The 13,684-nt window shown below is 50.1% G+C and overlaps 2 protein-coding genes and 2 long non-coding RNA genes across 6 annotated transcripts in view; 2 read left to right on the top strand and 2 right to left on the bottom strand.

Annotated features, from left to right (window-relative positions):
- LOC310700740 overlaps positions 1–13,684 on the top strand; it is a 135,583-nt gene that overhangs the window by 86,722 nt on the left and 35,177 nt on the right. The gene's annotated exons all lie outside the window — the stretch shown is intronic.
- Positions 1,304–6,936, top strand: LOC310700616 (apoptosis-associated speck-like protein containing a CARD). The gene is made up of 2 exons (XM_083490563.1): positions 1,304–1,823; positions 4,131–6,936. The coding sequence occupies exons 1-2, from the start codon at positions 1,490–1,492 to the stop codon at positions 4,415–4,417; spliced, it is 621 nt and encodes a 206-aa protein (XP_083346689.1). The 5' UTR covers positions 1,304–1,489; the 3' UTR covers positions 4,418–6,936.
- On the bottom strand, positions 5,132–8,814 carry LOC310700714. Its single transcript, XR_014522749.1, has 2 exons — positions 6,159–8,814; positions 5,132–6,112 (listed from the first exon to the last, which is right to left on the bottom strand). It is a non-coding gene; the product is annotated as an uncharacterized lncRNA (long non-coding RNA).
- The window catches only part of CSAD (cysteine sulfinic acid decarboxylase), a 48,283-nt gene continuing 43,600 nt past the window's right edge, over positions 9,002–13,684 (bottom strand). For all 3 annotated transcript variants that reach the window (XM_083490170.1, XM_083490171.1, XM_083490169.1), the window contains exons 12-15: positions 12,145–12,344; positions 11,924–11,975; positions 10,607–10,696; positions 9,002–9,612 (exon numbers count right to left, since the gene is read on the bottom strand). In XM_083490170.1, coding sequence (XP_083346296.1) covers positions 9,439–9,612; positions 10,607–10,696; positions 11,924–11,975; positions 12,145–12,344 — 516 coding nt within the window. In that variant the 3' untranslated portion in view covers positions 9,002–9,438. The remainder of the gene's footprint in view (positions 9,613–10,606; positions 10,697–11,923; positions 11,976–12,144; positions 12,345–13,684) is intronic.

Raw genomic sequence — 13,684 nt, 5'->3', positions numbered from 1 at the left:
CTGCATCATTCATATATTATGTGAATTGTTACCTTTTGTTTTTTGTTTCGGTTATGCTTTTGCAGCTAAAGATATACAGCAAAATATACAACCAAAAAGGTTATGCCTTTGCAGCTAAAGATTTACAGCATTTCCAGACATCCTGCTAAAATTACATGATTGTGTAGTCATTTTTTAAAAGAACCCGTGCTCTGGCTATCAGCTGTTTTCTGGGAAATGTGGCCTGGAATGGGCTGCCACAGCTGCTTGGGGCTCAGCGGGCTGAGCTGAAACTGGCTGATCCGAGGCTGGTGTAAGTTCAAAAAGGGGTCCTTCCTGTTCAGCTCAGCTACCTTACCTGGCGATCCAGTGTAGAACACTATTTTAAAGGCTGGTTTTCCCTTGGCAAGGGACATGGGTGGCGCTGTGGGTTAAACCACAGAGCCTAGGACTTGCCGATCAGAAGGTTGGCAGTTCGAATCCCTGTGATGGGGTGAGCTCTCGTTGCTTGGTCCCTGCTCCTGCCCACCTAGCAGTTCGAAAGCACGTCAAAGTGCAAGTAGATAAATAGGTACCACTCCGGCGGGAAGGTAAACAGCGTTTCCGTGCGCTGCTCTTGTTCACCAGAAGTGGTTTAGTCATGCTGGCCACATGACCCAGAAGCTGTACGCCGGCTCCCTCGGCCAATAAAGCGAGATGAGCACCGCAACCCCAGAATCGGCCACGACTGGACCTAATGGTCAGGGGTCCCTTTACCTTTCCCTCTGCCAGGCTTAGAGAGGGCTGCCGATGAACACACTTTGAATCTTATGTAACATTACTTGAATTGCCATTCAAGTGGTATGTGTGTGTTTTGTGATTATGTGGGCTGGGGTTACCTGCCCTCCACCCCCCAATATTTCATTCAAGTTGGCACCCCTTGCGAGTCCAGTCTGAGGTCACTCCCCGCCCTAACGGGAGATGCGCCGCGCATTAAACCTGGTACGTTTTGAGCGCAAAGGGCGCAAATTGCAGCCCTCCCCCGCAATTCTTTTCCGCTCCAGAACTGGAGCTCGCGTGCAGATCCTTAGACAGAAATTGCTTTCTTGATTTCAGCAGCCCAATCTGGGGGGGGGGGGGTGCTTTTACTTGTTGCTGCTCAAGACGCTGATGAAGAGCTTGGGGAAAAAAGTCTCTGTTGATCATCTACCACTACAAATCATCCGAAGATCATCCCCACCTACTTTCTGCCCATCCCTGAAAAAAATCCACCCTAGTCCGCTCCCGTGAAAAAAACAAAAACCCTCCCACCCCCGCAGCCTTGGCACCTCCCCGCCCCAACTTCCTGGACTCGAGGCAGCATCTCCCGTTCCACCAAATCGAAAGCGGCCGCGCAGCCGCCCTGTTGCCGCCCTCCTTTCCGCGCGCCCTCTGCTGCTCACGTCACTAGGGAGGGGATTTCCCGCGCGGTCCTTTGTCTTGGATAAGTGTGTATGTGTGTTTTTATCTGGACTGGGCACCCGCTCCTTCCATGGCGGCTGCGAGAGAGCGGTTGCTACAGATCCTCGAGGATCTGACGGACGAAGAGCTCCGCAAATTCGTCTTCTACCTGGAATCCATCCCGGACGGATCTGTCCGAATCCCTCGAGGGAAGCTGGAGAAAGTCTCGCCGGTCGAGCTAGCCGAGCTGCTTGGGCGCTATTTTCCCGAGAAAGAATTAGAAGTCGCAGCCCACGCGCTGGGAAAGATACCCAGGAAGGATCTTCTGCGGAATCTCCGACGCGATGTAGCAGGGGGCGATCGCCAGAGCGGAAGGGGGACCCCTGCCATGGAAGCCCCGGTAGACCTCGTGGAAGCAGCGCCAGGTGAGTACTGTACAGGTGGGCACAGCCCGAACCCACAGGGAGAGCTCGGAGCAGGGAGGGGGTAGAGGTTTTGCTGTCTAGGACAGGGGTGCCAACTGGAATAAAATATCGGGGAGGGCGGGTTAGCCCCGTCCCGCCCCACCGCACCCCACATAATCGATCATATGACATGGTGCAAACTAACTATTTGAACGTGCTTCAACTTTGGGAGGGCCCGGCCCCCTCAAATGTTTTATTGGGGGGAGTTGGCTTCTATGGTCCAGGACCCCATTTTGTCTAGGGCAGGGGAAGAGAACCTGACGGCCTCCCCGCCCCCCCCGCCCCCATGTTTGTGGGACTGTAGCTCTCTTCATGCCTGATCATTGGCTGGGTGGGGCAGATGGGAGTTGAAGTCCAGCAACATCTGGAATCGCACAAGGAACTTCCAGGAAACGTTCAGAGTATGCTTCACAGCAAGCAAAACTACTCACACACATACAGTGGTGCCCCGCAAGACGAATGCCTCGCAAGACGGAAAACTCGCAAAACAAATCTCCTATGGGCTTGCTTCGCAAGACGAAAATGTCTTGCGAGTTCCTGCGGGTTTTTTCCCCTCCCCCCCTTTTTCTAAGCCGCTAAGCCGCTTATCACCTGATCTGCTAAGCCGCTAATAGCGCTAATCCGCTAATCCATCAATGGGCTTGCTTCGCAGGACAAAAAAACCGCTAGACGAAGAGAATCACAGAACGGATTCTTTTCGTCTTGCGAGGCACCACTGTACATACAGAGGCAAACACCGTGCTCCAGTGTGGACCTAGCCAGGTAACATGCAATTTTTGCACTGGATTTTCTTCCCTTATCAAATTATTCCTGGATCTGGCAGGAATTGCAGGTTGCTGCTTAGATAAAGAGGACGTTTTGTAGATGTAAATAAATAGAGACCCAAGTAGCATCATATCCACATTAAACTCCTGTGCAGATGAGCCCATTCCCTCTCTACTGGGATCTTGGTTTCCAACTGGGCAGGAAGTGGAAGGGTGGGGAGGGAAAGGATAGTCCATCTGGAGGTTTTGAGGTGTGTGCTTTGCCTGTACCCCCTCATCGCTTCCTGGAACGTTCCTCAAATGCCCTGGGTGCACCCTTGTTCCAGCACCTACACAGATAAAAAAAAAATTCTAGCATCCAACTTAAATCTAGGACTCGGCCCCAGACCAGGATGAGTGGGTGAGCTTCCACAACAGGTCTGAACCCTCACTAGAAATTCCAGCTCATATTATCTGGCAGGGATCCTGCACCTTTAACATCTGCACAACAAGCAGGAATTCACATGGGATAACTTTTCTGACATGGGAAGAACTTCACAGGTTGATTTCGGCTCGTGGTGCAGCTTTTAAAGCAGGAGGCGGAGTCTCTGGCCCTCTCAGATAGTGCTGGACTTAATTTCCCATCAGCACCAGGCAGCATGGCACAATGGTCAGGGTGTTGGGAGTTGCAGCCTAACAATAATCTGAAGGGCAGCAGATACCGTATTTTTTGCTCCATAAGATTCACCTGACCATAAGATGCACCTAGTTTTTAGAGGGGGAATGCAAGGGGGGGGTTCTTTAAAGGGAGCGCTGAGCAGAGCCTGTGTGCGTGGAGCGTGTGTGCGGTGCTTGGAGGCTTTTCCCCGAGGAGGGAGAAGGGCAGCCCATCACTGACGGATTGCCCTTCTCCCTCCTCGGGGAAAAGCCCCCAAGAGCCGCACACACGCTCCGCGCAGCTCTTTAAAGGGAGCGCGGCTCTTGCTGGCTTTTGCACGAGATGGGGGAAGGGACAGAGCGCGGCTAAGCCAGAAGCTAGAACAGCGAGAGGGAGCGCTGCGTAGCGATCCCTCTCACTGTTCTGGCTTCTGGGATAGCCGCGCAGCCTGCATTCGCTTCATTAGATGCGCACACATTTCCCCTTACTTTTTAGGAGGGAAAAACTGTGTCTTATAGAGCGAAAAATACGGTACCTTATCCTTATCTTAAAGGCTCGTAAAGCGTTTTCCTCGCCTAGCCACTGCCTTGTATCCTGATTGTTACTTGTTTTGTTATAAACATCTAAATACCCAGAGGAATACACAATAAAGCAAAGCATAAAAAGAAGGCATTGTTAAAAGACACAGCAAAAATCTCAGTTGGGAAGCTTTCCTGTTTGGTTGCCTGGATTTCATCCTCAGGCAAATCATTTTTAGCAAGCTTGCGAGGAGTCCCATCTTGCCAATGAAGCGAACATAAAGCACCATGTCAGCTCTGCTCTTCTGCCTCTCATAATCTTCCTTCCTTCCTTCCTGCTATTTTGCAGTGCAACCCAGTCAGGTTTCGCAGCAGCAGCTGATGAGGCTAGCCAGGAAGTTGGGCAGGAAATGGAAGACGATTGCCATCGAGTTCCTGGGGGTGGAAAATTCACGCCTGGAGCAGATCGAAGAGGAGAATCACAAGAACATGGTCATGCAAGCTTTCTACATGCTTTGGGACTGGAGGAACCGTGGGGGAGGGAAGGCCACTGCAGCCAATTTATACCTTATTCTTAACCAGGATGGAGTGAATCTTGACCATGACGCATATGCATTCCTGAGAGAGAGTGCCTGAAAGAGTTCTTGAAAGGTCGAAGGCCACCTAACAGTCTTCTCCAGCAATTCAGGCTCTCCAGATACCTTTCCCAATGCAAGTGAACACAGATTATAATGATTTATGTTGACTGATGTTTACGCTCATATGACTGAGCTGTGGGTGGGTGGGGTGGTTGTTCGAAATCAGCCAAGTGCCAGGCGCATTTTGCACCTGACTTTTGGCCACGTTGCAGGGACGCAGGTGGCGCTGTGGTCTAAACCACAGAGCCTAGGGCTTGCCGATTGGAAGGTCAGCGGTTCGAATCCCCACAACGGGGTGAGCTCCCATTGCTCAGTCCCAGCTCCTGCCCACCTAAGCAGTTCAAAAGCACGTCAAGTGCAAGTAGATAAATAGGTACCACTCCGGCGGGAAGGTAAACAGCATTTCTGTGTGCTGCTCTGGTTCGCCAGAAGCGACTTAGTCATGCTGGCCACATGACCCGGAAGCTGTCTGCGGACAAACGCCGGCTCCCTCGGCCTATAGAGCGAGATGAGCGCGCAACCCCAGAGTCGTCCGCGACTGGACCTAACGGTCAGGGGTACCTTTACCTTTACCTATTGGCCACTTGCAACCGAGTGGCGATACCTGGGTGCCAGGATGGCACCTGACATCACCACCTGAAGGTGCATGCCTGGGGATCATTGGATCTTGACTTTTCACACACTATTACCCCATCCTGTAGAATTCTATCTATTTTATCTGCTCATTCCGTATTAATTCCAGGAACCAAAATACTTTCCCCATACAGCCTGAGCAGGAGCAGTGAAAAACCTTATAGCTAACTGTTGTAACTTGTCTCACTTACCCTGTTGCACTGCCCTGGTCACAGATGTGAAGAATATTTCTACGTTATGAATGGCCCCTGTCACCATTGAGAAAAAGAGGTCAGAATAGGCCAATATATATGTGGACTGTCCCTGGATCAAGTGACTTTTCTTCCTTAAGGTCTCAAAGCTCTTAACCTAGCTCAAGGTTGTCATCTAAACTGCTTAACTGATAATCAGTCACAGTCAGTGCATCCTTTGAAAAATAAGACTTTAGAGCTGTCTTGCCCCCAAAATGGCAACTAGACATTCTGTTTTGGCAACTCTGACCCTGATTTAAGGAGCCATTTGGCGCCTAGCTTATATATTTGAGTTTCTAACACTGGTTCTGGTGCACAATAGTGGTAGACACCTTGCTGAGTGAGCTCTGCTGCCAAGCCAGCTGGGGAGATTCCCACAGAACTGAACAACCACCCCTCTTTTTACAACAAAGATGGACTCAGGCTCATTTGGAAGAAGCAGGGATTGCATAGACTGAGGGACTTCTTTAAGAATGGAACCTCTCTGGAGGGCAATTCCATTATCATACTTCTGAAAGTGCCACAAACACCCTGGCTGCCATTATACCAGGTCATCCTTATGAAGGAGCTTATTTTTAATATGTGCTGGAAGACACCCAGAGTGGCTAGGGCATGGATAGGCAAACTAAGGCCCAGGGGCCGGATCCGGCCCAATCACCTTCTAAATCTGGCCCGTGGACAGACCAGGAATCAGCGTGTTTTTACATGAGTAGAATGTGTCCTTTTATTTAAAATGCATCTCTGGGTTATTTGTGGGGCACAGGAATTTGTTCATTCCCCCCCCCCAAAAAAAATTGTCTGGACCCCCACAAGGTCTGAGGGACAGTGGACTGGCCCCCTGCTGAAAAGGTTTGCTGGCCCCTGGGCTAGGGAAACCCCGCGAGATGAGCAGGGTATAAATAATAAAATTATTATCATTATCACAGAGCAATCAAACAGATCTTTAACTGAGCCAGTGTGGTGTTAGTGGTTAGAGTGTCAGAGTAGGGCCTGGGAGACCCGCGTTCGAATCTCCACTCAGCCACGAAGCCAAGTCACTGCCCCTCAGCCTCACCTACCTCCCAGAGTTGTGGAGCTTAAATGAGATGGGGGGGGAGAGAACCATGTGCACCATTTTGAGCTCCTTGGAGAAAAACTGTGGCTATAAATGTAATAAGCTCAGCTTGAGGGGCTGGTGTTGTTATCGCAGAGCTCTTCTAAGGGCCTAGTCTTGCAAATTTGTTATTCTCAATGCCAGGTCTACTGACTAGCTTCAGATAAAGATGGCTTGAGGACATGATACGAGTACAGAACCAGGAGAATAAGCCATGGCAAGGCAACCGTCTTCACACCAGGGATACAGGAAAACAGCCTCAAGATAGTGTTTGCTGGCACTACAATTTTTATGGGACAAGGCTCTAAACTCTGTTAAGGTGTGGGTTCTGTGACCCCTCTGGTAGAAACATTTTGGGTCTCTGTATTGTATGAAAACTATTTTCTTTTTCGGATGCGAAGACAACAATTCTGAGCTGCAACAAGATATATCGTCACCTGAGTTAGGTGTCTTCCTTTTAGTCATTTCTCCTTTCTCTCTCTTTTTTGCAATGGAATATTCACCAGCCGACATTGTTATGCTGTTGATAAATACGTAAATAAAAAAGACTGAGCTACTTACCTTTCCTCCCAAACCTTCCTCTGCTGGATCCCTCTCCATGTCTGACAATGTTGACCTCATTAACCCCGTTAACATACAGCCTTGGCTGCTATCTCTGTTATGTTTTCCCCTTCCTTTGCTTCCAAACTGCTCAGTGCTCTCATGCAGTGTTGATGCTCCACCACACCTCAGAACACAACCAAACACTTATCATCCCACCCACAATTATGCAAAAGAAACACCCCACTGTGACTCCTAGTGGCTCAAGAAGCTGGTACAGTGGTACCTCGGGTTAAGTACTTAATTCATTCCGGAGGTCCGTTCTTAACCTGAAACTGTTCTTAACCTGAAGCACCACTTTAGCTAATGGGGCCTCCTGCTGCCAACGCGCTGCCGGAGCACGATTTCTGTTCTCATCCTGAAGCAAAGTTCTTAACCTGAAGCACTATTTCTGGGTTAGTGGAGTCTGTAATCTGAAGCATATGTAACCTGAAGCGTATGTAACCTGAGGTACCACTGTATTGAGCATTCTGGAAGGCCAGCAGGTTGTTAAAAAGGTAAAGGTACCCCTGCCCGTACAGGCCAGTTGTGTCCGACTCTAGGGTTGTGCGCCCATCTCACTTAAGAGGCCGGGGGCCAGTGCTGTCCGGAGACACTTCCGGGTCACGTGGCCAGCGTGACGAAGCTGCTCTGGCGAGCCAGCACCAGCGCAGCACACGGAAACGCCGTTTACCTTCTCGCTATAAAGCGGTACCTATTTATCTACTTGCACTGAAGGGTGCTTTCGAACTGCTAGGTGGGCAGGAGCTGGGACCGAAAGACGGGAGCTCACCCTGCCGCGGGGATTCAAACCGCCGACCATGCGATCAGCAAGCCCTAGGCACTGAGGTTTTACCCACAGCTTTCTACAAAAATAGCACAAAACGTGGGCACTGGTCCCATGAAGATACAATAGTGTTGGTTGTTCTGAGCGTTGATGGGCAGTTTTGGAAGAGAATATAAGGAGAGAAATAGCACTAACATGGCTGTTTAATAAACAGAGAACCACTAATTAACCAATCCTGTTCAAAACTTAATGTTCAAGTGAACAAACTGCTGCCCTATAATGAAAGAAATGGCAGCTGGATCCCCCAAAAATCGCAACCATTCCAGGAAAGCAGGGCACCTGAGAGCCTTCGCCTTGAAAGCGGGCAAAAGGGGTGAGGAAGTTGCATTACACCAAAGGTCAAGACTGTGTTTAAATTAATGGATTTTCCAGACATATCCAGAATTCTGCTGTCTCTAGCAGTTTCTGAGCGGAAATCCGTGTTTGGGCAGAAATCCGGATGTATGGCAGCCCATGTATGGTAGTGCCAAAAAAAAGCTCGATAACTTTTCTGTCCGGATTTTCACTGTTTGAAATATGGCACCCCCAATGTATGGAAGTCACATTCATTAATTTCAACTTGTGAGTATGGACTTAGCTACATTAGTCAAAAAATGTGTTATAAACATGCAACACCAGGTGGCGCTGGAGAGCAAAAAAAATTCTGCGGATTTTAACATAGCGTTTCTTTTTCTTTTGTTACAACGATTTAATTTCTACTTATTTATAACATTTTTTCCTGTGCGTAGATGCACCCTATGACTAAGGTTGGACCCAACCCTGCCTGCTCATCTAGCCTGGCAATATCTACTGTGGGTGGCTGTGGCTCGCTTCAGGGTCTCAGGCAGACAGCCTCTCACCCTCTCCCCCCCCCCCCGCATCACTTCCTGGTTCTGTTTTTAAACAGGAGACACCAGGGACATTCTGCAGGCCAAGCGGAATTTGTCTTGGACCTCAAGCTCAAATTTAGGCATGTGTTGATTTCTTAGTGTTTGATAAGTTTCCCAGCTTGTTTTTTACGTGCATCAGACCCAAATGCACGTAAGTTTAGGCCGGAAGCTAAACACTGAGTTTAGGCTGGAAGCTCCTCGGAGGCAGGGACCTTTCTCTTTTTCTTTATCAAACTCTACAAGGTCACCAAGGGTGCTTCATGAAGCAAAGCAAAAAAGCATTGCTTTGTTGTTGGTTGTTGTTTTTTTAAGTAAAAAAACACTAGAAAAAGAGGAATGAAAACAGATTTTTAATCAAATTCTCGTTTTAAAAGAGGAAAGAGAAAGCAAGGTTTGTGCAAGCAGGCCAGAGAACGGGTCTTTGGGGTCTTTTTGTTCTTCTGCAGTGGGCCTTAGATGCTGACTGTTGCTTCCTCCTCCATGTCTCACCCTCCACTTCCATAAGCTCCTTGCAGCAGCCTCGGCTGTTCCCCTTTCTGAAGAAGGAAGGCCCGGTGGCGTTCCAGATATCATTGATGTTTATGTGAAGAGGGGTGAGGTGAGAATGGGGGGAAGCGAGCTGGAGGCCCTGGCGAGTTGGCAGCTTCTGCTGCTTCTTGTAAGGTTTGCAGAGGGAGGCGGTGGAGAAAGAAAACCGAAGGCTCCGGGATTTCAGGTGTAAAGTCCCACCCGCATTGCCAAAGGGTCCAGAGAAGGGAAGCAGAGCTGCTACAGGTCTCTTCCGAGCCTCTCGATCTCGTCGAGGAAGAAGTCCAAGTCCTCTCGGGTGACTGCAGGGTTAGTCACCACCTGGCGGAAGAAGTTGACTCTGTTGCCGAGTGGCTGGTAGCTCACCATCATGGACCCTTTCTTCATCATCCGCTCCTTGATCATAGGAGCTACCTAAACCCGGGCAAAGAAGGAACCCAGTCTCAGAGTTTGGTTGGACACTGGGACGCAGCACCCACCCACCCCAGTTTAGAAGAATGAGCACATGCACAATGAGCAATATCCACGGCCTCCTGTCAGAGTGGACCATTTCCTTTACAGCAGCGGTTCTCAACCTGTGGGTCCCCAGATGTTGTTGGACTACAACTCCCATCATCCCTGAGCGCTGGCCTTGCTATCTAGGGGTGATGGGAGTGGTAGTTCAACAACATCTGGGGACCCACAGGTTGAGAAAGGCTGCACAGGATTCTCAACACTCCCAGTACATTTCCGAGCACAATTCAAAGTGTTGATGCTGACCTTTAAAGCCCTAAATGGCCTCAGCCCAGTATACCTGAAGGAGTGTATCTACCTCCATCGTTCAGCCCGGACACTAAGGTGCAGCTCCAAGGGTCTTCTGGCAGTTCCCTCACTGCAAGAAGTGGGGTTACAGGGAACCAGGCAGAGGGCCTTCTTGGTTGTGGCGCCCGCCCTGTGGAGCTCCCTCCCATCAGATGTCAAGGAAATAAACAACTACAGTCATACCTCGGGTTGAATGTGCTTCGGGTTGAGCACGTTCGAGTTGCGCTCCGCAGCAACCCGGAAGTAACGGAGCGCGCTACTTCTGGGTTTCGCCACTTGCGCATGCACAGACGCTCAACATGAAGTCACGTGCATGTGCAGAAGTGGCAAAAAGTGGCGCGCGTGTGTGTGCAGATGTGCCTTCGCTAGTTACGTTTGCTTCTAGATGCGAACAGGGCTCCGGAAGTTCGTATCCAGAGGTACCACTGTATTTGACTTTTAGAAGACACCTGAAGGCAGCCCTGTTTAGGGAAGTTTTTAATGTATGGTGTTTTTAATATTCTGTTGGGAGCTGGCCAGAGTGGCTGGGGAAACCAGCCAGATGGGTGGGGTATAAATAAATTATTATTATTATTATTATTATTATTATTATTATTATTATTATTACCTTGCCCAATCTCAGACAGTAATCTGTGCATCCCTCCTTCCCGCGTAGGCTGGGAGGCACGTACCAAAAGCACAGATTGATGAATTCCGGCTAAAAGAAAAGAGGAACAAGACATCTTAAGGGAAGTGTTCAGGACTATATTTCTCCTACACACCCATCCTCTGTGAAGCGCGAAGTTCTGGGAGCCCTGGTTTATATTTCAATAGCATACACCCACTATCTGCAGGGGTGCATCTTTATCCTGTCAATCATCAGGTGCCTTCAGAGTTCAAGCCAGGCTCAGGGTGACCTCGAATCTTACTGCTGCAAAGCACAAAAATTATAGATAGAAGTGACCTGTTTTATAAGGTTTAGATCTCCGTGCTTGGTGGCATAGGATGCCCGGTGTCTGGCGGGTGGGCACGTTTCACCCAAAACACCAAAGAAAGATGCCTAGGCTCAAATTTGTTTGGCAGTTTGATGGTTGATTGCAGGTGACGAAACAGCCTGCAGCTCCAAGTGAAGACTGCGTGCTTTGCATGCGGAGTGCTCTGAGTTCAGTTCCTGCCTTCTCCAAAATAACCTCAATGAGGACTAGTAAAGGTCCCCCCACAAAGACAGTTGCACTGCTTAAGGGCTTGAGGAATCATTGGTCCAACATTACAAACGACACCTTCATAGGTGTTGTCGTTGTTTAGTCGTTCAGTCGTCTCCGACTCTTCATGACCCCATGGACCAGAGCACACCAGGCACTCCTGTCTTCCGCTGCCTCCCGCAGTTTGGTCAAACTCATGTTCGTAGCTTCGAGAACACTGTCCAACCATCTCTTCCTCTGTCGTCCCCTTCTTCTTTCCCAACATCAGGGTCTTTTCCAGGGAGTCTTCTCATGAGGCGGCCAAAGTATTGGAGCCTCAGCTTCAGGATCTGTCCTTCCAGTGTCCTTCCAGTGAACACTCAGGGCTGATTTCCTTCAGAATGAAGAGGTTTGATCTTCTTGCAGTCCATGGGCCTCTCAAGAGTCTCCTCCAGCACCATAATTCAAAAGCATCAATTCATCGGCGTTCAGCCTTCTTTATGGTCCAGCTCTCCCTTCCATACATCACTACTGGGAAAACCATAGCTTTAACTATACAGACCTTTGTTGGCAAGGTGATGTCTCTGCTTTTTAAGATGCTGTCTAGGTTTGTCATTGCTTCATAGGTGTAAGACTAGTCAAAGAATAGTGAAAGTCTCAGCAAGCCTAGGGGCGCCCTATTGTGTCCTAGGGTTGAGCCCTACCACTGAATACAGATTCTGAGACTGAGGCCTGTCGAGTCCTGGAGCTCAGGCACATCTTACCTCTATCACCAGCTGAAAGCCTTCTCTCTTCTTGATCTCATCAGCCAGGTACCTAGCAGAGGGAAGGAGGAGAAGGCCAGGAAACTGGGATGAGCTCTGTAACATTCACCTGCTGGCAACTAGGCAATGGAGGTGTCATCCTGATTCCCTCGGCTTTGAGAAAGGACAAGTTGAAAGGGAGACCACCCACCCCGCTCCCACCCTTACCCCTGAAGGCACACCTGGTGATGGCGAAGGCCCTGTCGACTCTCTGCTCTAATCCCCTGGTGCCATTGGCCTTCCACATCAGCCACAGCTTGAAGCAGTCGACTTTGCGGCCACACTGGATGGTCTGGTCCCCCCTGTCGTAAGCCCTGTTGTAGAACTTGTCCGTCTGGAATAGGTAAGTGGCTTCGGCGCAGTGGCATCTCTGCAGCAGGCCCTGCCAGGGAGGAGAAGCCAAAACAGAATTTAAAAAAAAACATGTTCCTACGTTCTATTGTAACACAGTGGTGCCCCGCAAGACGAATGCCTCGCAAGACGGAAAACTCGCTAGACGAAAGAGTTTTCCGTTTTGGAGGTGCTTCGCAAAACGAATTTCCTATGGGTTTGCTTCGCAAGACGACAATGTCTTGCGAGTTCCTGCTGGTTTCCCCCCCCCCCTTTTTCTAAGCCGCTAAGCCGCTTATCAGCTGATCCGATCAGCAGATAAGCCGCTAAAAGCCGCTAATAGCGCTATTCCGCTAATCCTTCAATGGGCTTGCTTCGCAAGATGAAAAAACCGCTAGACGAAGAGAATCACAGAACGGATTCTTTTCGTCTTGCGAGGCACCACTGTACGTTCCTGCCTTCCCCCGCCCGGTCCATTAAAATGGCTTTTGATCATTCTCTAGAGCAGTGTTTCCCAAACGTTTTTGGGCAACGGCACACCTGTTTACCGGGAAAAAATCTCGCGGCACACCACCATTAAAGCCCCGCCCCGTGACGTCAGCGCGCAGCGTCACGCCGGGAGGGACGCACAAAAGTGAAAGTTTTTTCCCTTCCCCTTGCCGGGGTGGGAGGAGGCAGCAGAGCGAGGGATTGAGGGACGGCGGCAGCTGAGGCGGCGGCGGCTGTTGTGGTGGTGGCGGCGATAGCGGGCGGAGGAGGAGCCGTCGCCGGGAGTTGCTGCTGCTGCTGTTGCTGCTGCTGCCCGGACATGCCGGCCTCCTCCTCCTCCGCTGTCTCGTGCTCCTCCCTTTTGCGCGCGCTGCCCCGCCGCTCGGCACCAGCACCGCGGAGCCGCCCCCGGCTCGACGCGGATCCTCGCCGCCGCCGCCTCTCGCCGCCCGACTCGCCCGCCTCCCTCCCAGGGCACACCAGCCGGTGTCTCACGGCACACTAGTGTGCCGCGGAACACCGGTTGGGAAACACTGCTCTAGAGGCCCCCCTTCGCATGTCTCTTCCATGAGAAGCCCAGAATGCATCAACACGAGAGCGGGGACTTTTCCGTGTTGGCACCCTGCTTGTGGGTTGCTCTCCCCAGGGAGGCTTGCCTGGTCTGGTGCCTTCGTTACATATCTTTAGCCACTAGTCAAAAACATTCCACTTCTCTCAGGCCTTTGGGTACTTAAATAGTCTAGGGTCTTTTAAATTGTTTCTGTTTGTTATTATGCTATGTCATTTGTGTTTCTATATTGTAAATTGCCCTGTAATCTTCAGATGAAGGGCGGGATTGATATTTAATAAATCAATCAATCAATAGCTAGCGGTGATTTCAACCACAGTTAAGATAAGAAATAC

The sequence above is a fragment of the Podarcis liolepis genome (assembly GCF_965112155.1).
Source record: "Podarcis liolepis genome assembly, chromosome: 2".
Lineage (NCBI taxonomy): Eukaryota > Metazoa > Chordata > Lepidosauria > Squamata > Lacertidae > Podarcis > Podarcis liolepis.
The sequence above is the reverse complement of the archived record's forward strand: the minus strand, read 5'-3'. Positions and strand labels throughout refer to the sequence as shown.

Excerpts from the sequence above, each read along its gene's own strand:
- LOC310700616 (XM_083490563.1), top strand. The coding sequence starts at position 1,490 with ATGGCGGCTGCGAGAGAGCGGTTGCTACAGATCCTCGAGGATCTGACG. Across the intron at positions 1,824-4,130 it reads CCTCGTGGAAGCAGCGCCAG|TGCAACCCAGTCAGGTTTCG; the intron begins GTGAGTACTGTA and ends GCTATTTTGCAG.